Source organism: Neodiprion pinetum, chromosome 2, assembly GCF_021155775.2.
Source record: "Neodiprion pinetum isolate iyNeoPine1 chromosome 2, iyNeoPine1.2, whole genome shotgun sequence".
In the NCBI taxonomy this organism is placed as follows: domain Eukaryota; kingdom Metazoa; phylum Arthropoda; class Insecta; order Hymenoptera; family Diprionidae; genus Neodiprion; species Neodiprion pinetum.
In genome coordinates this window covers 35,392,143-35,416,623 of record NC_060233.1, presented here as the reverse complement: position 1 = coordinate 35,416,623, position 24,481 = coordinate 35,392,143, and the positions used below count along the sequence as shown (strand labels likewise).

General features: G+C 42.2%; 1 protein-coding gene across 1 annotated transcript in view; it reads left to right on the top strand.

Annotated features, from left to right (window-relative positions):
• Window positions 1-14,518: 14,518 nt before the first annotated feature.
• The window catches only part of mdy (diacylglycerol O-acyltransferase), a 48,147-nt gene continuing 38,184 nt past the window's right edge, over window positions 14,519-24,481 (top strand). The window contains exons 1-2 of the mRNA XM_046613845.2: window positions 14,519-15,260; window positions 24,013-24,141. Of these exons, the coding sequence (XP_046469801.1) occupies window positions 15,139-15,260; window positions 24,013-24,141 (251 nt within the window). The 5' untranslated portion in view covers window positions 14,519-15,138. The remainder of the gene's footprint in view (window positions 15,261-24,012; window positions 24,142-24,481) is intronic.

The window sequence follows — 24,481 nt, the reverse complement described above, 5'->3', positions numbered from 1 at the left end:
TACTGTGGTCGGTGAAAAATGTTTTACCTCGCACCACGTAATTCTACGTATGAATCGAGGGACGGGGGGGTGGATGGCCCAGAGACTGTCCGTGTGTCGGACATAATTGATGGCGTCCTATCAACATTCAATGTCTGGCTTTGTAACCGGACGAAATCAAATATTGACAACCCCTGATGGGTGATCAGTGATCAGTGATCAGTGCAGAGCGAGAGGGACGATAGAGAGAGACAGAGAGAGGGAGAGGGAGAGAGAGAGAGAGAGAGAGAGCGAGTCCCTTTGCCAGTGGTGAGATTCGTTTCGGGTGGCGGACGCCATCCGGTAAATTTCCTGCTCGACGTCACCCAACGATCCCGCAAAATTGCACTTCCCTCCCCCCGCCCCTCCACCCACCCCTCTCTATTCCCGCACGGACTTTCGCCCCCGTGACTAAGCACTTTGCTGCGTTCGATTCCAATCACGAAAGCCGAACGCGAAGCGTCTCTTTACTCGCGTCGAGAAAAAACAGAAATCGGGGAACCTTCGACGCGGGTGGATGGCGTGAAAACAGCCGCTCCGCAGATTGACGCGACGCGTCGCCATCCTGTTTACAACACGCCCTTATCATCTCTCTCGTCTTGCCATGATCGATGTTGCCGGATCAATGAAAGCCTGCCGGTGGATTAGACGTTCTCCGGAATTCTACCCTCTTTTAGAGATCGCTCTGCGCCTATTTCTCTTGATTATAGAAAGAGTACGCGAGACCTTTCACTGAATTCACTTCGCGCGATTCGGGTCAATTTTTCTTGCGCCGAGGGTCGCTTAGGACACTTTTCACATCGGTTTTGATATTATTGATTAGTAGTTGGTTTTTGCATCAAACGGCGTACCGAATCAAGTTTTGGAAATCCGAGTGATGGGAAATTTCAATCAGGGTGTGTAGAACGTGGGAGATGGAGATTTGGGATAACTGGAATCGCCAAGAAAGTATCAGAGATTGTTGTCCTGGGGTAGGAATTATTCGTGATGAAGTTAACGGACGTTAAATTATTCAAAGTTATTTTTCACTCCGAAATTAAGGCTGTCACGTCAGTCAATTTGGACCTACCAACCGCAATTAGAAGTTATTAAAATCTAATTAGCTTCGTTTCGTTACTTTGTCGCGGTAAGATCGTGTTAACAATATTCACAAGTATTTCAACCATCGTACAATTTTCTAAGTGGTTCGAAAGCGTCAGTAGCCATTTTGGGATTCGTGTTGAGGAAAAACCGTTGCTTAAAAATTTTGGAACTGTTCGAAATTCAGCAAACCGTAATAAAAACAAGACATACTTATACTTTGCAATCTTAAATCCTTAAAAAATCACTGTTAAAATAAGAAAATACGGATTTTTTTGTCAATGTTTCGTTAAGATAAACTTACCGACTTAAACCTCGTACGCAGAAAGTATTCGATAAAAAATTATACACGACACGTTGAGATTGCCAAGATTTCGCGTGATTTTGACAAACGCTGGTATGAAATATGAGTTGTTTTATAAGCTATACCGACGTGTTCTTTCTAAAGAAAACTTTTGCGACCATGCCCAAATGGTTACAGCCGAAAAATTCGGTATCGTACAGCGATGGAGCGAAAACGTAGAAGACGATGCAGAGAGAAAAGCCAGTCGGTCGGTTCGTATAGAGTCGAACTCATATGTACAATGTACACCGAATCGGAAAGGTTCGACCGTAAAAGGGTTCCACTTTGGTTTGCGCCGAGAAGAAAGGCTCATGGTTTACACATCGTGACGGGTTGTCACACCATAAAAGCTCCGCTGGCAAACGATACCGAGGACAGAGGAAGAGAGAGAGAAAGAGACGACGACGAGACGCTGTTCGGTCAAGATCCCCGAGGCCAATTCTTGAGTCCGTAAAAGCCGTTCACGAGCCATTGCATGGCTCCTTGGATTTTATTCCGAGTTTCTCAGAGGAGAGCGGATGCGTACCGCCCTCAAAGTCTCCTCGAAGTATGGCCAAAGCGATTTCGTTTTAAATAAATTTCCCGCGGAATATATTTAGCACCTTTGCCACTCGCCATTCTCTCTCTGAGCCGCGCTTCTGAGCAACGAGGACGACCGGATCCCACTCGTAAAGCCCCTGGGCCAATATTCTTCAAAGCTCTTGTCTCGAGGTGTTAAAAAACTTTGCTAGGGTGGTCGTAAACAATTTCTACACTTGCTGCTTCTTCTTCTTCTTCTTCTTCTACTTAAAGAACGACGAGCCTCGCTCATTCATTCTTTACGACATTACTGAACTCCACCGCGAAAACGTTAACGCCTCGTCCGGGAATAATGTACATATTTTTCCATACTCAATTATTCCCAAACCGGCATTCAATTCGTGTTGCATGATTCCTCGAGTCGATCAATATATATACAAATGTCTCGGTTCCCACGCTGCGTAATTCTTCACCAAGGCGAGTCATTTGATAAAAAATTTCAAGTTCAGTCACTTCGGGATATATAAATAATAATTATCCGGTTTGCACACAGATCAGGCTGCAAATGGAGAGATTGAGAGAGACTCCCCCTTCATTTCGAACGTTATCCATAGCTCCGTTTTCCAATCGCATGTAGAATTTCAAAAGAGGAGTAAAAGAAACAAAACCAAAAAAAAAAAAAAATAATTAGCCATTCTTTAAATTGAATCGCGATAATCGATGATGAGGTGTCACGCAGATTAAATTCTTTTCACCCAACACCTTCGCTCAGATCACTTTGCGCATGCGAGCATTGGTTCCACGAGGGTCCGTAGAAACGTTATTTGCCAGACACGCAAGTCCGTCGGTGCGCATACGGTATTCTCATTATCATACAATTACCCTTTATGCTTTTTTTTACGATGTCACATATTCCGCCCAGTTACCTCCACGTTTACTTAAAATCGTCTCTTTTATGGAGGAGAAGTGCTGATCTTACGAGGGAGCGAGCTTGCCAACGCTTTGCTTCGGGACCTGTTAACGCCTTTTATAAAGCCAGTTTTCGCACGTACCTGCTAACCGATTTCACGCACACCGCACTGCTCTTCCAGTGCTTTCGAAAGCTCTCGCAAATGCGGTGGTACAACTAACAGCTATGCCTGTAAGTTCGGAGAGGAATCGACGTATTATTGAAATTATAACTGCGGCCGAATACTCGCAAGAGTGGTAAAAGCTTGGAAATTCGTATTTAAAGAGGAGTTTGCAGGGCTGCTCGGGTACCGAGCAATTGTGCCAAAACGGTACCGACTGGGTTATCATCGGATTTACGAGAGCACTTCCGCTTACCGTATTGCTAAAGATACTAGAACGGCTTTTCCTCAATCTATCGCACTATTCCTACTCCGGGTTTAACTGGTACCAATAAATTCGAGTCATCCGAATATCTAATCGCGCCTAACGGCGCACATTCGTGACTCGTGTCGTAAGCCTCTCAGCTTATCTGCATGCCTACGGATTTCTATTTTTGCCAATATTCATACGGGCGACAGTCCATGTATGGATTTTGAAAAAACTCACATGCTCAGCATGTACGCGGGGAGAATATTTTAGATAAGAAATTAAACAATGACAGTTGAATTTTCGCTACCTTACATCCGCCATTTGTCTTTCGCCCGAGCTGGGCTTGGGTATTTTAATTCATGCATCACCTCGGCACGCGATTAACTCATTTCCTCCTTCAATTTCGCACACTGGCATTTATTATTCGGGACATCAAACGACTGCGACCGCGTCATCGACTCACCCTCGCCCAAAACTATACCTTATACAGGCAACCTCAGCTACGCCTCAATCAGAGTGTAAACACCGCGGGGGAAGGAGAGGCGGTACTTTTTCTCTCACTCGACGAAAGGATTGAGAAAAACATGATTAAAAAATTACGAGACGTGTAATGACTCGCTTATGATTTACATCCAATGAAATTCGACATTAATTTCGTTTCGGATATAAGAATAAGGCTATACGGTAATTATTCTTCAATGTCAGATATTCAAATTCGCTGATGAAAAAAATCCTACGAGTGTTATACGAAAAACGTAAAGAAAGGGAGAAGAAAAAAGCAACAACGACAGACAAAAAAGAAAACACAGGATGCATGGAAAGACAGAAGGAAAGAAGTGTAAAAAACCTGAACGGGATTAAACCACTCGTTAAACGGGCAGTGAAGTTGCATTTTAGCTCATGTTTTACCACCTGCAGCAAAAGTTATTACGTAGATACATTTAAAAGTTAGTCGGGTCCGCTCTCTCGCGGTAGTTCCTCTTCTCAAGCAGCTGGTTTTAAACTGCAAATGTTTTCCCCAGATGGGTATCCGATCATCCGAGTGCAAACTTCCCTCTTATCGTCCTCTCACCCTCGCCGCGTTTCCATCCTTGCCCTCTTCCCCTTCCTCCCCCCCCCCCCCCCCCCCCCCTTATTCTCCTTCCCTTTCGTGCACAGCGTTAAGTTTGATTTTAGTGGTTTTAGTCGGGATCTCGCGAATGGCTAATAACGAACGTGCCTTGACTGCTAATCGGCTTTGCGAAGGTTTCACGTTGGTTTGGGCTCCAGGATACCGTGCATAATGTATCCAAGAAGACTGTAGAGTATCGTTCACGACCCGTGTCGCTGATGGTCGGGACCGTTCATCCCCATCTGTTTCTACTGAACTACCCAACCCGACTACGACGATCGGTAGCCTTCGCTTTATAAAAGTTTACGTACAAACTTCTCGTGAACGGTACCAATTTCTTCCTTCAACCGCTTTCCCAATAAAAATTCTTACGTATTCTTTCCTCCTCATAAAGGAGCCGTACAGCTGGCAAACTGGTCGCGAGATTGAACCGAATTTGAGGGAATCGCGTATCCCATGTAATTTTTTTCGGTGCACACTGTACACGTTTCGCTTTCGATGACACGCCGTACGACGGTAAGACCGTAACTTTTACAAGCCTGTAGGTGGTAGGAGGGTGCAGATCGCGGCGAGATAATAGGATCGAAAGTAAGTACAAAGTCCCTCCCGGTTTTGTCATCCAACATTTTCGCGCGTCGATGATAATATGCCGTGTTGATCTTACGTGTTACGGGGTCCTGTGCTTGCGTAGCTAACTAATAGCCTCTTAGCTTTAGCTTACGAGGATCGCGCCTACGTTAAGCCGGGAATCTCCGGGTTAAGGAAGCCTCGGTTACTCCTGATCTCCCCTCTCGAAATCCTTCTCTTCTCATCTCTTACCCATTCCTCAACCCTTTTCCTCGCCTACTAGGACACCTTCCGACGCCTAAGCCGGTTCAGAGTTGCAAACAATGATCTTTCAGCCAGCGCTCGAAAACCCTCGAGCACCGGTGGCGTGCCGGGTTCTCATAGTCAAATTAATCCGAGGATCAACCCGGCGGAGACATCGATCCGTGTCAAAACTTATCGAATTTATGTTAAGTTATCACGAGGTTCGAGGAGCCAACCGTTCAACCTCTGCGATTTGGTCCGATATGGTAATGCAATTGCGGGAGGCTAAGTGCACAAATGTGCTCAGACTGCGGATGCCGTTCGACAGAAATTGCGCTTGAAAACGATTATCCAGAGTGTTTGTTCCGATACAACGATAGGCTTGTCGAGCATCTACACTGAGAAAAAATCAGTAAAACAGGTATCCTTAAAAAAACTGTTTAAACATGGTTGAAAATATTACAAAAAACGAGGTACGCCTAACTATTTTGCGCTAATGTCGGTACTTTTTTGTTAATTGCAACGCAAAATCAGTTTCTCAGGTTTACTCTACTTTTTTAGTCAAACAAGGCTTTAACGTCATTTTATCGTTGCGCAAGCATTCAATTTTCGCAAGAGTTGCAAGAAAATATAGCAACGGTGATCGTAATGAGAAAGAATAGTAACGGATATTAGACTTTCCGTTAACAGCTACAAATCTAACGTTCATTTTCTACCTAGAACTATATTTTTCGATTGCGGTAAGAAATGAAAATAGCTAAGGACCGAGAGCCGTAACCGGAACTAAAAATTCCTCTCAGTGCAGAATATGCGGATGCTGAAGGGATCAATCACAATCGGTAATGCGGGTGCCTCACGCTTTTCCTTGCCACATATTTTCGTGCTTTTTTAAGATCGTGAAAATGCTACATGCCCGATAGTTTCATCGGAATGACATTTCAGATTTACGTCTTTGTCACGTGCCGCGTGTACGTGGATGAGGCCGAATGTACAGGTGTACCAAGATTAAATGGGAACAAGTCGTTTTCTCCTCGTCATCACGGTTGTAAGGATGCAACGCGGCACGCGGAGGAAACGGGACAGGATGCAACGCCTCGCTGTGAAACACACGCGACATTTGTCGTGCACAGGGACGGGGTTTGATCGCGTGCGGATGCAAATATCATGTATAAGTGGAGTTCAGCCGTATTTGAATCTGTAATTTTTCCTCATTTTTGGCCCCTGATGTTACGGCGCAGCGCCCCGCGGCTGTCGTTGATAAGGAGTACTCGATACGTCAAAAGATTTCGTGCGTGATTATCAGCCTAAATGTATTTACATATTCATCGACCGTACCTGTACACTTTGTTACGAATGGTGTGTATGTACGCGCCTCCACCAAACCCAGGAACAAGTCCATCTACTATTTTCTCCCCAATTCCGCCTCGCCGCTTTCACTCCCCCAATATTTCCTCTCGCCCAATTGATCAACCCTTCTCTCGCAATAAGTGTATCGATTTGAAATACGGGATCACCGAAATAGGGATATATGTCCCAGATTTCGGGACGGCCAGCCCGCGTCCCGAGCCCTTATCACTTCTCCGTTCTTATCCTCGTACCCACACGTACCTTACATCGGCCGTTGCTCTAGCTCCCGCTAACTCCGTCGAATTAATTCCACTCCGAATTTATACATTACGTAAAGTTCTCTCGCAGGCCGTTGAACCTTGGATTCAATTTATCAGGACCATCGAAATGGTCGGTGAAAATATTCCGCGTCGTTTCGAAGAAGAGATTCAACTCTGTGTGTATTTGCATATCGTTACACGTATCGTAAAAATATGTTTGCATTTACGATAGCCAATAACCTTTTGTAAACTTTTGAACTCTTCCTTGTCTTTCGATGGCAAAGCTGGGGTGCTGGGAGTATGCGTTGTGAAAAGATCCCCTTCGGCGTCAGGCGCGTAGCTCTGTTTGAGTTCTGGAAATTTAGACGTACGTAAGGCGGATTTAAGGTACCTAACCACACTGCCAGACGAAATACCGGGGAAAACCGCAGACGCCATTCCAGAAAACCGCTGAATCCACGTACATTCGTGGCTTGTCGTCCGGTGGTGCGGGGGTGGATCAAAATATTCGTGAATCTAGCTAACGGAGCCGGTGTCCGGGTGTTAAGGGTTAACAATGCCGGGTCGGGATCGTCGAGTTTTGTTGCCCTCGGATATTCACTCGACTGGCCGCGTCGTGCGGAAATAACGTCGACGGTTCCCCAGCACCGCGATGTTCCCGTTGATACCTAAGCTTCTTTTTATTCCCTAAGTTAACGATCTATAATAACGCCGTTGTTTCGACGGTTTACGACATGCGGTTGCGGGTACCATTCGGATACAGAGACAGTTTCACGCTAATCGTCATCATAACTGCAATGCGGATACGGATATGTATACCTATGAGCTCGATGAATTTGGGCTCGGCTCGCCGGTATCTAGGCACTCGCTGTAGTGTGCCATTTTCATCATTGCCCCAAGTTTACGGGCTCTCGTTTATCGTTGGAGAGACGCGTGCACACCCACCTGCGGCTTTTGTGTTCGCACAAAAATTTCTTGCTGCCGTAGAATTATTTTAAAGAGTTCGGGCGCGTTGACGCAATATTTATTAAAGAAATTCATTGGTTAACTTTGGTATTTTCTATTAGTAAGCGTGTTACGAGTTAAAACTTTAATCGTAACAAGTCAAGCGGATTCGAATTAAGGGAACGTCTTAATGAAACTATAAAATTTTTCTACGGACATAAAGTTTTAACTATAGTAACAAGTATATCTGTAAAGTTTAGTTATTGTATTTAACAGGTTTATAGATATTGATTCGTATCAGGTCAAATATCGACGCTCTTCGGAATGCTCCTTGCGTTGTAATGGGTACACTTTTTTTCGTAGAAATTCAAATAATTTCACAATTTTCCTGTTAACGTAGAGAACAAAATTTGACATTCAATTTTCACATCTAATGATTAATTATCCAATAGTGCAACTTATTTCTAATTGACAAGACAATCTTGAATTCAAATTTTAACATGTTTGCTATTTTTTTTTCACTAACAAGTGGCACAAGTTTGATATTCGATCATCGTATTGCAAATTAGGTGCCAATTTTTGTTCTCTTATAAGCTTCGCTGAAAGATGTGGAATTATAAAATTTTTATGAAAAGAGGCGTGAGGCAAGAAGCTTCTTGAAAATCGTCAATTTTTTTAAACGATTCGAATCATACCCATCTCGAAACTAATTGGTTACAATAATCTGCAAAATACTTGTTTTATGAAACTTTAGTGATAGTCAACGCTCCGATTCCTCACAAAAAGTTTGAAATTTCACTGGTTTCACCCAGGACGAGTTATCGACAATTAATCATGGATTTTGCCCTGGAGTTAATCGTGCGAGTTTGATGTACCCTGAGGAATTTTTACAGCCTTCACAACGAGAGCTCCGAACAGTTACGGTCAGCACGAACACGTCCAGTATAGATATAAGGTGTAATGGGTTTTATCCGTAGCGTATATATACGTATAGCTGATAGATATACCAAAAGCCCGGAATCCGTTTGTTAACTGCGGAGCGTTGGTTCGGCCGGTTATGAAACGGGCGTCATGTAATTTGATTGGGATTTGCTTATCGTTAGCGCGGGCAATGCTCTCTGCTCGTTTAAATGGGACCTGAATAAACTCGGAACGGAATATATACATACATACATATATAATTATATATATGTACCTATACCACAATATCTACTTTACGGGATTCGGCCAATTTGTGTTTATTATTTACACGCATCTCGTACGTGCGTATAATAATATTCGACATCGTTATTGACGTTTTTTTCTCTACATTTCTCACCACAGCAGCGATCTGTCGATAGCAATTGGATTGATTGAAACAACTAATTACGCTCTCCATCACGCTTTGCCGATTAATATGGTTAGAGATTCTTTATTTATTTTTTTTAAACTCACCAGATGTACGTCCAATTGCAGACGATAATTGGGTTTGTATAATTAATAACTTATTGCAAACAAATCCGAACATCAAGGAATAATAAAACCTACGCGTTTTTTTTTTTTTTTTTTCTTTCTTTCTTCAATTTCCTCACAACTTTTTATATGATTCGTACAGGATTAGTATCATAAATTCTGAGCCCGGAATGAAGAAATTAAAAATCACAAGCTTTATAGATTCTGTGAATTATATTACAGGTACACACTGAGACCCGATTAACGGGGCACGATATCTAACGGTGCTCTACAAAAAAGGTACAATGTCGGTCCTGCAAGATGGCCCAATTGTTTAAATTTGAAAAGTGGTGACAGAAAATTTCATCGACTAAGGTTAAGAAATACTTTTTTATTATTATATTTCTGTTACGCAATTAAGTTCGTATAAAATAGTATTGTACATTTTGTATTACGATATTGAGTAATTATATATGATATTTTTTTTCGCGCCTGCGCGTTAACGATGGCAATATCGTCCTTTACGTTTTCAAAATCTAAATCACGAGCGATTTCACTCTCTATGCTCAACAGAGACGAATCATTTATATTTTCCTGCGATACCGGGGAAAAAATTAGCAGTTTACGATATTTTGTACACGTGTGTACAAAAGTTCTCGAAAACACTTATGCAGGTAATTCTTCGGAATTGGATCGCAATGGGACGTCGATATTCGTGCGATCCTTTAACGGTAAAGATTAGGAGTTCAAATACCCGAATTTTCAAAAATCTAAGTAATATTTTGAAAAATTTGATTTTGAAAATTTCGAGGGCCTAAGGCTATAGCCTTTTTAGTCTTTTTATCCTCACGATTAATCCGGGACTGTGCACATTTTTCCACGTGCCAGTTTTCATTATTTCATTGCGATTGTTAGCTTACACTTCTTCGGCACCTGTCAATCTCTCCAATTTCATTGCTCGCTATTCGAGCATTCGAGCGATTCTGAAAAACGGAACATTGTGTAGAAAGACTGGAGCGATGCCGGGGAGCGGTGAATATTTCACAACAGGCAAACGCGGGGGTTGCGGAGGCGGGGGTGGGGGTGGGGGTGTGTGCGTCGCCCGAGGGTTTTAAATAAATTAAAGGAGCCCACCGTCCAATCGTAAATACCTACCCTTTGGCAATTTTCTATTGCTTGGTTTCCGAACACGACACTAGCATATATATATATATACGCACGCAAAACCTCATGCGGACTGATTGTTGTTCGTTATTTATCGACCGCCGTGCTGGTGCAGGAAAGCCATACTTCACAGGAATAAGGCTGAATCCGACGGGTCTGTCGGAGCTAATTTGAATCGAACGTTTCGATTACCTTTCGACAAAGTCCTCGAGAAAATTTCTTTCCCTCCGTATCGGAGTTTGCAAATCCTCCATTCCTGCCTTCTTGTAAGTATTAATAAACATAAAACATCGGCAAATGTGTGTAGGAAAAACTTATCAACGATGACAATGACGAATACCCTAGTGAAGAAAACAGCATTTGGCGCGGTTCCGGCGATTCCAACCCGCTTAGGGACGAGAGAAAGAGTCGATTCCGCCAATTCGAATCCCCCAAGTTCCGCGCCCCTTGGACAATTTGTGGAGCGAGCATTGGCCGTCCCTTATTTCTCGATCCGGGCTTTTCGAGGTAGAGTCACGCGTCCCTAAGCCAGCAATTTAGCGACGGATCCACCCTCACTCTGCAGTTGCACCACGGCGCAATACCAAACTCAGGAGGAAAGTTTCGACGGTGTGCGGTGCAATGCAGCCGGCAAACGGGATACCTACACATCTTTTAATTAGTTCCTCGCTCTGGAAAGACCGCATCCGGGATCCATGAGGGTTTTCCTTTGCGGATGAGGGTGTGTGTGTAAGACGTGAAAGCAGGCAGTCAGGTTACCTCTATCCTACGTGATCTCGGGACGTTTATTGCTTTCAAACTCTTGCAACATTTTTCACTCGAAAGAGTCCTCCCCCGGGATTCCTGGATGTCCGTCCCCGCATCGTGCCTTCTCTCTCTCTCTCTCTCTCTGTCACGCTTTTGTTTTGATAGCCTTGATCCCCGGCGGTCTAATTATTTTGAAGATAAAGGACCCGTGACTAAATTTTATTTCAACACGCCTGCGTTGTGCGACAATTCGACGCGCTCAACGCCGAAAGCCGAATACAGTCAACTTAAACGACGTTTTCGGTTGCTACCACGTTAAAAGTGGCGTTCAGCGGCGAGTTTTACCAAAACTCCTGTTGCACGTATCTAGGTGTATTAAGGTGTTTCAGAAAAAAATAACGTGCGATTTTCCAAACTGCCAATTCGTGATATGTTTGATTAGGTTAAACGGAAGATTCTGGGAAAGATGATCTTTCTAAGCTGTGTGGAAGATCGTCCTCATTCTATTTTTCACTTTATTTATACATTTTACACAAGTTACGAAGAAACGTATCGTAGCATTTCGATTTTTATTTCTTTCCCGACATCTATACTCTACCCAAATATCACGACCCGTAATATAACTATATATTCCGCTCAGGTCTTATTTTCCTAAATTAAAAGCTCGTATTAAATTACAACCACTTTACGATATTGAACTAATAATGACAAAGTCGTCGGACACATTTCTCAAACATCGACTGGAGACTTGATAAAAGTGGTGTTCTTTCTTACAACGTAAATTGATATTTTGATTGATGTAAAGATAAAAAAAAAATTTCTTGTTCACTGTTCCTAAGAAGCTGTGAAATAAAAAATGACAAAACGCGAAAAATCAAACGAGCATGATCTTTCATTTAATGTAGAATGCTCACCTTTTCCCAGAACCTATCTTTGGACCCTAACAAACGTTTTAGAGCATGCCACGTTCGAGAATTGTTTAACACATATCCTATTTTTTTCTCTTTTCGAATGTGTTTCAATTTTCAATTTTTATGTTTACCCCGTTGCGAGCTGCAGCAAGTGTTTGGGATAACAGAGATTATATGTGAAAACTTCGGCTTATCGGATAGTAGAGTAGTCGGATGCATATTACCATATCGCGTTATATTTTCGTGTAAGAGGTAGTTCTTATCAGGGGGATTATTCGCCAGTATTTTTCTCCGCCTGCAGCAACATCGGCGACGCGCAGGGAGTATTGGTATATAAATTGCCGTTATGAAAAATTGAATTGGCTCTTGAAAATGCTGAAGCACGTAACGTGGAGGATATGATATCCAGCAGCGCGATATTGAAAAAATATAATAGGTATGCTCGTACCATCCCTGAGATGTAACAAAGGCCGAACCTCGACTGAACTCAATTTTTATACAATAATAATAATAACAACAATAAAAACAATAATAATGATAATGATAGTAAAACGAACGATGTTATTTTCAATGTCTCCAAGGAACGTATCACTTAATTTTAGGTGTACGCAAATCTTCGGGTATAAAGATGATAAGGATAATGAGAGAAGAATCGAAAGTAAAATAAAATTATTCATTCGAGACCTTCCTTGCGGTATTATTTATCATAGAGTAAATTCAAAATTTATCATCAGGTACTGAAACGCGGTGCAGGTTATGTGTACACAGAGATTATTTATTGCGTAATTTCTTGTTTTTGCTATAAAACAGCTCTTACGTCATAAATTGATATAATAATTATGACAATAAACAACGCAAATTGCAATCAAGTATTCACATTTGCATTCAACATCTCTTTCATTTCTGTAAGTACGGCTCTCAGGTTGTGATCACCGTGATGAATTCAGCAAGATGTGCAATATATAATTGATTATTGTTTGTATAATTCGCTCTCTAATCGTGTGTACACATAGTTATGGGGCATTCCATGTCAAATCGACCTGGGTCTTACCCTTGACCTCTCCGATCTGGCTCCCGATTTTTTGATATGATTGTTTTGACTCTCCAAGGCACTCGTCTTTTTCAAAACTTTCGGTATCGATTTGAATTAGCTACGATTTTTGAAAACGACCGTATTGATCAGAACAATTTAACAATTTGAATGAATTCTGAAAAACCATGTGTCAGGTATGAAAATATTTGAGCCACCGCCAATAGTAGATTCACTATTCCTTCTAATTTTTTAAAATGCTTTCTTTCGAAAAAAGCTCGAAAAAGTATGAAGGGAACGCCGGCCCTATACGGCTCAGCGTTCAAAGAATTCGTTATCGTACAAAAAATCGCCAACCCAATCGGAGAGGTCAGGACCAAGTCGATTTGACGTGGAATGCCATCTATATAAATGAACTGATAGCAACGCGGTAGACGCAGGAACAGCGGCAAAGAAAGCTCATTCATATTCAGTTGTATTTAACCTTATAACCTCGCCCAACACGTGACGCGATAAAATTTATTCAAAACTTAGCGACAGTGTTACTGAAAGATGCGTGTACGAGTATTGATAGGCGAAAAGAGTACTTTCAGACTCATTTTGCCGATTGTGAATATGTGTGACGATTCGTTTAATCAAATTGTTTTTTTTTCACGGTTCATTATCTTGTGCGCGTCGTTCCGTCTTGGTGGGAATATCGCTCAAGCTGCTTGATCGTATTATTCGGGTGTTATCGAATACCGCTGTATTTTCAAAAATTGAAATAATCGCATATTCAATTTCAAGTCCTTGTTCGTCCTATTTTTTACTTACAGCTACGACTCGACACTACGAGCCAACAGAATAAAAGCCCGACAACATATCCTGTTCGAACCATCTCGCGTTGCAGCGAGCCCGCAAACTGCATAAAACGATCAGCTGTTCGTTGTTATCGCCGCCATATTGCTGACTCAGCAACGCCCTTTCGCATCATATGTTCACCGAAGAAATCGCCACAGCTGGAATTGCCAAGTCAGGCCTTCCGTCAGTTAATCGTTTGGACTTTGACGTTGGTTCGACGATAAACCGATGCTTCCGTCCAACTGATCGTTGACGAGCGAGAGTTGCTGCCGATTTTCGCAAAAGTTCACCCGGTAAATTAAATCCACAGATAGGTACACATTTCGTCGATAAGCTTCCAGGACGTCCCTGAAACGCGTGGAATCGGATCTCGATTAAAATAAAATTCCTCGGATTCGAGGAAACGAATGAAACCGTAAATCACCTCGTCTGCAGTTGTATCTAAACGATACGCACGGCGTCCGGTTCTCCCCCCTACTTAGCCTTCTATCATATTCTCCGATTATCGTCTCGTTATCTTCCCGGAGAGAGGGAAACCGAGCGCAAGAAAAAAAAGGAATGAAAAAAACCAAGGCGGAGTAGTAAGCGAAAGAAAAGCAGAAAAAAGCTGAAATAGTCGGTCAGTCGTTCGTTCGTTAGTTGGTTAGTTATAGACTCGTCTTGCAGTCGGTAGATATAATTTATCCTTGTATCATCAACGAGTCGGAAGGTTGTTATCGCCGTGGTAAAGACGTTAGGCCCGCCTGGGCAAAACTTACGTGATTGGAACATGTGAATTCTATGAACATTACAGGCATGCCAAGTGACTAGCCGCGGTTGTCGGTATTACAGATCACTTTCACAATACCGCGAGTGAGCGAAAGAGCGAGCGAGAGAGTGTGGCGTAGGTCACAATACCGGTGCCGAAAACACGACGTCGGTGAAAACAAAAGTGAAAAACAAAAACAATCGAGAATCGAGGGAGAGAGTCGCGGAGAGATAAAGAGAGAAAGCGAGAGAGCGGCAGACACCGGTCGGAAATATCGGTTACACAGCCGGGCGCGAGTCGCGCGAGTAGAGCGAGCGAAGACACACGCGTATCGTCGTGTCGCGTACTGTAATCGCCGGATAATATCTCTGAAGCGGCGCTAATCGTTTTCCGAGTACAGAGCGTCCAGTTGACGGCAAGTGCTGGTCGTCTGTGGCCGTACGGTGCGTCGAATCGTGAATAAGTAGAGTGCGGTTAAATATAGAATCTGGTGTGTCGGGCGTCGGGCGAGGCGATGGCAGAGGATCGCAGCGAGCCGGAAACCCGGGTCAGGTACAGGCGAGCAAAGAGCGTTACTCGCGCCGAGGAGATACAGATGGCTGAGAAACGGGCGCGGAGCTCGCAGCCCGACAAACCGTGAGTACAAAACGCATATCTGGAACGAGGAAGGAGAGGATCGAAACACTTGACTGTTTGATATCCCGGATAAATCGCGTTCTACGTTACGCACGTAACGCAGCGCGCACCGAGTGTCGTCGACGATCGATTATTTCCTACGTCGCCGTCCGCAGCACGACGGCTTCGATGGAAGAAAGACGAGGAAAAAGAAATATCGCAATGAAAACTATTCCGTGCCTCTTACTATTATTCCCCCGATAATCCTACAACCTCGGAGATTCGTCGTTGTTGAATGTATTGCGTACGTATCAACGAGAGATCTGGCATTCCATTTTGCAAGTTCGCCGAGCGAGAAACGGATAAACACCGACGACCGTCCGGCGCGAGTTCTACGCGCAACTCCTCGCGTCGCGTCGCTGCGATCGCAACTAGAGTCCCCCCCCCCCCCCCCCCCCGCTCCTCCTCCTTCCCCTACGCCTCTCTGCCCCCCCTCCCCCTCTCCTCCCCCACCATTCTGCCGCTCTCCTCGTCCTACTCGACGTTTCAGGCTTACTCAATGGCTCACCTCGCGGAGGGAAAGACGCGCTATCGATGTAGAGAGGTCACAGGCTCAGAAAGTGCGCCAGTCGATGATATCGGATTAACCTGCAAGTGATAACTACTGCTTTTTGTTTCATTTGTTTATACTTGAGTTCCTTATTTTTCTGTTTCTTTTTTTTTTTATTTCGTTATTAACGACGTCTCTGCTGGATGTTGGTCCAGGTCCGGGTCACGATCGGAACTGTCGTACCTTCAATGAGCGTGTCTTCTTTTTAGTCGTTTTTTTGCTTTGTTTTTTGAGTACGATTCTTGAATCGTGTGAACTTACCACCTCGAATGTTGGATGCTATGAATACATGTCAAAGGGCGCGTTGGCATTCGGGTTAGTTCTACAGTTTCGTAGATTTCAAACTACAGCTTCTTTGACTCACAATGGTGAGATGTTGGTGCTGGTCTTTCGTTTTATGATTCGGAAATGTTGCCAACGATAAATTCGATAGATAGTTGTTTCGAGAAAATCGTAAGCATATGATCATTTATCGGATGCTACGGGCGAGTACTCTGGATACTGGGAGAATGTCGGTGTACTATTCAGATAACTGCTTGCAATTTGGATTGCACATCGTCGTGCATTGTGTATAAATAATAAACGTGCCGGAATTATTTATGCAACTTATGCAGGTTGTAGAACTTTCTGTATTTGCATGCTTCTATTATACCGACGTCAAATGATCCTTACAGAATTTCATTTCTTTGAGACGCGCGTTCCGAGATTATCAAATGAACGGTAGGATGCATAACTAACCATAAAACTTATAAAAGTAACATGACCGCCTACAGAACATCGATTTATTCATGGGATGCTACCGTTAGAAATCCCAAATTCACACTAGCGGGTCGATTCTTGAACGTTCGTTTTGTATCCTCCCCTAGAACCTCGATAACGAGCTTATACGCTCTCCATCAAAGATTACGCGAGTTATTTCTCGAGGAGCAGAGGTTTTCCGGATAAGATAAATCTCTCGAAGGCGGTTTAGAACCGTTTTTAAACTCCCTCATGGATACGGAATTTTCTCACTGAAACCTCTATTCGTCCAACGTATCAGCATGGGAGATTTGAATTTGTTGCGTATATTGCTCTTCGACTTGTAAAAAGCGGGATTGAACAGACTAATTGCAAATACCGTCGAATTTCGCGGTTCAGCCTTCGTAACTATACCCACAGTTGCAGGCCGTAGCGGGTATTCAAGTTATCAATAATTTGCGGAGAATGCGATAAGCAACGATTTAGAACTGATAAGAATGATAATATTTGTACCGATACCGTATGCTTTGTAAAGTATTACAGCTGCAGTTTTTTTGCTTCATTAATAATTATTTTTAATTCATTACCCGAAGAAGGAATTAAGTCGTTGAATCAAAAATCCCATTAGGTCCGTCAGATAAAACGTCGAAAAACAATTGAATCATTTAACTCAATGTTTATTAACAAAGATGTATCCAGTTGAATTTACCTGACGTCATAATGTTCACATTGTAGAATAACTATATCTATGCACGTTGTGACGTCACGCGTCAATTTCAAACTGCTACGTATCTTGGTTAATAAACATTGAATTGAAAAAAGAAAAAGTACGTGTTAATTATTGTTCGTCATTCTATCTAACGGGCCTGATAGAAGTTTTCGAAATTCTTCATTCAACGACCTAATTAGGTCAGGACAAATGCCTTAATTAAGCGGATAGTTGAAACCTGGTGATTTTATTTCTTCAATTCCCTTTTTCCACCAACATTTTACTACACATTGAATCGACTGGGCGAGTCTGCAAGGTCAAGCAGTCGCTTCACAATCTTCTGGATGACGCTGCAGGAACGTTGCATAATTCATAAGTGTTTCTCACTCGGTGAACGTAGAGGAGGCAGGGCAACTGGTCACTGGTTCAGGGTCAAAGGGCGTCTCCCTCTCGGGTAATAAATTTATACTTGCGAAAGTTGCAATCTGCATACGCAAATTACTATCGAACTTAGTAATTAACATTACGTATTTACCGTCCGAGGAGACCGGTGATAATTTTACCACGCGGGATGAGTAACACAGGTATTAATACCAAATCGAATTACCTCCTCCCTCTTATACGAATAGCTCATCGTTACATATTTCGCGGTGTAATAATATTAATCTATCCTTTTGTCTTGGCTCATTTTTTCAAACAGTTTCGATCTCATTTTTCTGTCAAGAAATTTAACCAATTTTAGGTAAACGGTCTCGTTATCGTTGCGTTCTTATTTAGTCGTTTATGCGGTATTTTTATCCGTCTTCACTTCGTTAATCACACTTCGATCAATCGCCGAAAGTAAATTGTAATTCGAGCAAGTTGCAATATTATTGTTCACAAGTCTTACGGACAGGCGAGCCTACGCGATGCAGCAGCAGACAGACACGTTGTATTTGCTCACGTCGTTATATTTGCCGAGCACTCAATCTACCCTATTTTCGGAAACTTTGCAATTAAAGGCGAAACCGTATAAACTTCCGCCGCATGCCCACTTTAGAAATCAAGCATTTACTTTAGATGAGCTATCGGGGCGATGGTGCGGATTTTCAGTTTACCTTGTAAATCTTAGAAAAAACCAATCTGCAGTTTCAAATTCACCGTCTGGTTTGAACAGGTCTTTCTCAACTTCTCGGTACGACGAGCTTCCTTCTTTTTCAGAAATAATTAAAAACTATTCCAAGTGAACAGATATTGTAAACTCGTTATAGGATAAATTGATGAGAAAGTATTGGGGTTACCGCGCTGTTACGTTGTGATGAGTTAATTAATAAACGTTTTACCCGGTTAACGTTTAATTATTATTCTTCAATCCGGCTTGAGCATCTCATCAATTTCTTTCCTCCTCACGTAATTCATACCCCTCCCTACTTTTAATACCTATTCATCCACCTACCTGCCTGGGTAAATTAAGATTATTCAAATTCGTTAAATTAACAACTTATTTCCTCTTCGTGCCGCGTGCATTGAAAAACAGAATCCATTCTGTATACAGACGAAAAATGGTAGTCTATGGGCATCGATGCCTCGCTGCGAAATCGTTGGGTACATAATAGATCTGTGGCGCGATTATTGCTCGGGAATTTTCAGAGAAAGGGAAATCAGAAAATGGGAAAACTGAAGAAGGAAAACGTTGAAAGCTCATACGGACCTTTCACTAAGTACAGATAACAATGAGATGCCTGCTTCTCGCACTCCAGTCGCAAATTTTCTTTTTACCGTGCAAATTCTAGTATAAAAGAAATTCAATGTAACGCGATGAAAAGAAAAAAATCAATCTATCGAAAGGAAATCGAATTCATTCTCACACGGGCGCATTACATCGAGTCTAACAATAAGATGGCTGAGAAATTTCTTAGGGTTTTACTTCGTGCCTTTTCGTGAGAGTTATTTTATACCCTTAGGAAATTATTCGCAACTCTCTTATTTAGTTCCTGTGATAAAAATTATATCCAAATGGATATTTCAATCCAGATTTTTCGCACAGTGAGATATATAATGGCCCGATAATACACAATTCATTTCTATACGTTGAGATATTATATTGTCATGTTGGCCCGTTTTTCGTACAATGCGTTCCCATACGTGTACATTTATATTATATGCCACGTACGTCGTATTGTACATATACGGCGCACACACGTGTAAACGCGATGTTGAAAAGCTGCTGCTCAACGAAATTGGACTGACGGATTATAAAAGTAATAATGCGAAGCGGGAGAAAACTTGACGAAATTCCATATCATCTCGCGTGTGTACGTATAAAATACGTGTATGCCTTACGCGTTCGCGTGTACGATACAAGTGGACACGAACGTCTTGCCAAAAGATCCTTCGACCTCGAAATTGTCTGATAATTTTGTTTTCGTAATTATTTCAATGAAATTTATGCAAAGACTTTCATGTTGATTTATGATTTTCAACAAGTGTTAGCAACGTACCCGTGATACATTGTACAATTTAAACCTATTATTTATTGGAATATATCCGAGTTATGTGATTAATCGGGAAATAACGAGGAGGGTCGTTCGTATATCAGCTGCCTGCAGCAACAACGCAACAAGGGTATTACAATCTGGAATAATTATTCTCGGGCTTACGCAACAGATTAAAACGACAACTGATAATTGTCAAGAAGGGGCGCGGAGATAAAAAATAAAAAATGATATAATATATTAACAATATACGTATATTCACATCGGATCGGTTCCCGTTTCACAATAAATTCTCTCAGCGGTTTATCTCGAATGAACAACCCTTGCTTGTATATTTATGGCGTTACATATATTCATCTGCATGTAACCTGTATACACCTGTTACTCTTTCACGGCTGTTTGACCGATACGAAAGTGATTCGTTGGAAAAAGATTTTAGATTTCAAAAAGCAGGCCAAATTTCAACTCAATTAATGGGTGAAAATTTTTCATTCCGACTCATTGATAGCCGAAAATGGTTGAGAAAGCAATGAAATTATGTGAAAACACTGTGCAAGTGATCGATGACGTTCGTTTTACAGATCTTGAACCATAGCTGAAATTTCGCCACTGACGATAAGCCGCCCGATCTCTTTACCAGAGTTACGGAAATTATGCTATTTCTTTTTTATCAAACACTTGCCTTGGGTGGGTTTTATCTTTCGGCAGGTTGACGTCGTCGCTACAGGGGATCGAAAACTTTGGCTCCCAACAAGTTTAAATTGGGTCCCTTAATGTTTTCCGGCGTCACGGTTACGTGGCGTCTTATAATTTTCTGTTTTGCAAAGGAAACAGTTATGCTGCTGCAGGATCGCGATTAAAAACTCGAAGGCAATTAAAAATCTTGAGAAAAATCATCTCGTCTCGTTTTAATTTTTTTTTTTCCCCCGACAAACTCGCAGTCAGTCGTATCTGTACTTATGAAATTTTTCTCACTCGTGCTTTTCCCTCTAATTATCATCGTCGGCTTGATCTCCGGTCGAATCGCAGCTCCGAAAGGAAAATCCTGCATGCTCTGTTGTTCGGGTGTCGGTTCGTTAAAAACGCATCCATGATACATACGTATAAATAGTTAGGCGAAATAATTGACCAGCCTCCAAAAACGTGTTGAAAAAGTAAAACGGCACGACCGTTCCAAAAGGACCGGACCGGATGAAATAAATAACGTATGTTGAAAGGTATAAGCTTAATTTCCACCACTGAATTATGAATCGCTACGCCGGTTGGTATCTATCCGTACAATGCCTGCCGCTCTTGAGTATGGCATTCGAGTTTTCCTGCTAACGCTTCACCTGCGTTGCACAGGTAAGTAATACTCCCGTATCCGCCTGTCATTCAAATATTCAGGTTCTTCCGTTGCCAGGAGGAAAATCGCCCAACGGTTATACACTTGCTACGAATACACACGCGTGCCGTAATGGTTTGCTGCCAAGCTCGTTTCAAGGTGCTCAAAGAGCAGTGCCATACATGTAGAAAACAAAAAAACCTTTATCATCCGGATGTATAAAATCGTATAATCTAGAAAAGTATGAATAAAAAGAACTAAAACCGAAAATCATGATGGCGGTGGCCAAGAATACCGTCAGTCGGTTTGTCATTACCGTCATATAGTCGAAATTTCTGATAATTTTCCGAGGATTTTATACGCCTCTACAAACAACGATCTTCTCTCTTAATCTGAGAGATCCTGCTCGCGTTTTTTTCCATAAACGGCACTTTGCTTTTACCATGGAACAGCCGAATACACCTGACCGTAGGCACGCGTCCGCCTATGCATTGCTATACATATATGTATATGTATATTATATTTGGAACGTCGGTGGAATTTGTATCCATGGTTCGTTCCACTTAACGCTCGGCGTCGCGGCGCGTCGAGAGACGGGGAATCCCCCTTTTGTGGACTCATCCCCGTTCAGAAGCGGTCCTCCACCTCTCGCCGCCTCTCGCCGCCTCTCGAGACAATCCGGAAACAAAAGATTTCGCACCTTTGTATCTTTTACGAGGACCGTTTTCAGATTCCCCTATCCTCTCGTCCAGCTGTAGGTACCCATCCTGTACCTTATACAAGAGGGGATCCTCGGCCCCTCCCCTCTACCCGCCTCCGCTCGTCTCTCGTCTCTCATCTCTCGTATCTCGACTTTCGCTCCTATTGTCTGTACGGGCAAATCTCGGGATCCTTCAACTTTCAAAGTACGGATCAGTCAATGGACAGAATTTTTCTCCACTTTTCTAACTCTTCGTGTTGTTTCACCGTGGGTACCGATTTTTAAACCTGTTCCAGCGTTTTTCAGTATTGTATAATTTGAAATGCCGTTCGTCTAGTATTCAACTTTTTATACCCACACAAGTACATCTACATTCTATAATACGTGATCGGGAAATTTTTTTGCGTCCCATTTTTTGTCACGCGGAGACTAACAATGAGAGAGGTGGAGGATGGATACTGAGATTTGAGAATTTAGGGAACGTAGAAAATCGAGGAAAATCGGCAAAGTGTTGAAGTTTAAACCTGCCGGGATGTCGGTAAACTAATATCGTCAATTCTTACGCACTCTAAAACATATTAACTGACAGATCTCCTGTTCCGTGACACCGGCGAGCACGGAATCGCGGTACAGTTATAAGAGACTCTTTCCACTACGAATGACGAGGTAGGTAAACGGGTCTCATGTGACCGGCGATCGGTGTGACGTCACTTGAGAGTCTAGTCTCTCGGACAGTTCCTACGGCTTCATGCCGTCCGGGTAGACAAACTTATTTTCGTTTCGATTCCCACGGCTCCTCTCCAATCTCCATATACAGGTCGGTATAGAAGATGCTGAGAATGGTAGATTTTCTATCGGCGGTAAATCACTTTGCATACGGGCGACTATCGCTTCACAGTCAGTGCAGCGTTGTAATTGGTTGATTACACAGGCCTGCGAAGTATAACTTTTGATATCCCCCTTAATTAACAATGCTTTTTTTTTTAAAGGTATTTAGGTTCGTTGAATTAAAATATATCGCTAGTTTTTTTTACAGCATATCGAGATTTATTTTTATGCTGGATACTCATATTTACAGATTTTTTAACAATTTTTAAGAGAAAAATCAACAAAATACAGCGAATATAAAACTGAATGCTTGGATACAAAATGAACAGCATTAGTTTCAAACGAGACTTAAGAGACTAGATAATTCAACATTCTACTTTCTTCAAAACTTCTGTTCAATCTTTTTCTCTTGTACTTACGTAGATCTAAATATGCTTAAAATCACCATAAACGACAACTAGTGAGTGTAGATGAATATTTAAATATCAACACTACCGCTAATAAGTATATTTAACACCAAAATTGGAAATCGAATCTAGTGGTACTAAGAAAACGTGAAAAAAAAAAATTTTGAAAATATGTACGTAACGCAATTTTTTAAGTCTTCAGATAAGACTTCAAAAAATTTTATCCCAAACTTGTCATCCCTTAGGATTTTAAATATTGAAAAACGCACAAATTCAGGCCCGGTGTAACCGTATCTGGAGGAAGTTATTTGTACCGGATTAGCAAAAAATGATTGGACGAACTTTCAGCGTCGCAATGATTTTCCTCGGTACCGATATCGTCGTTGTTACCGTTGCCGGATTCTCAAGAGCTCGCTGCACCGTCGAGATAAGCTTGGCTGCTTGCACTCTATTATTAACGTGTTTCGTACACCAGCTACTCTCCGCGTTTTGTCGAGACAGACGCTTTTCAAAATTCATCAGGAAAGACGGAGCATCGTTAGTACACTGTCCACTTACCAGTCGGTGAGTACGAACTCGGCGCTGAAGGGGATGCCGTCGACTCTTGGCTGCACAAACACACCTAATGGGTGAACCTCTGAATTTCGCGTCTGTACGTGTGAGAGGCCGTCGCCAAGTGGGTATACCTGGGGAAATGTTAAACGAGCGGAACTGTTTGCCTAAATTAATTCCTTGTTGCAACAGTTTTTTTTTTTTTTTCCGTGATTGTCGGTATTTTTGTTTCGTTTTGATCGCACTGTGTATCCTACCTTTAAGTACCTACTCCTCAATTTTTTCGACCGTTTGTGCCTGCCTCGAATCGAGGAGCAAGCAATTTTTGGTTTTTATATTTCTACCCCGAATGGGATTTCGTAGATTGAGGCGCTTGGAACTTGGAATTAAATCAAGTTGGAATTAAACCAAGCATTGTGTTTCTGTTTCAGATGTCATCGACCCAGGGACAGCCTGTTTTCCTGGACTTCCGATTTCAACAATTTCACCGGTTTCATTAACTGGGGTTTTCTGCTACTTGGCATCGGTGGATTTCGCCTGCTTCTCGAGAATTTCATAAAGTGAGTTGACGGTGGATTTTTTCTAATTAAATATCATTTTTCTTTCTTATCAATAGGAGGTTTAAAATAATTGATGTACTGTTCGCGCGATAATATAATATCAGACACAGACTTTGATAAATCCGTTGAAAAGTTTTCACGGAATCGATGTGAATGTACAAGTCTATACATTGTGTATGTACATGAATTTGAAAGGCATCATGAGTGGTGGGTGTCTTTATCGGCACGCAATATAACCGGCGCGTAAAGTACCTTCGAACAAATAAACTCAAACACGAAACCTTTAAAACTCGGAAGAACAATTCCCTGTTAACTGAATAAATAATGACGATATCACGTT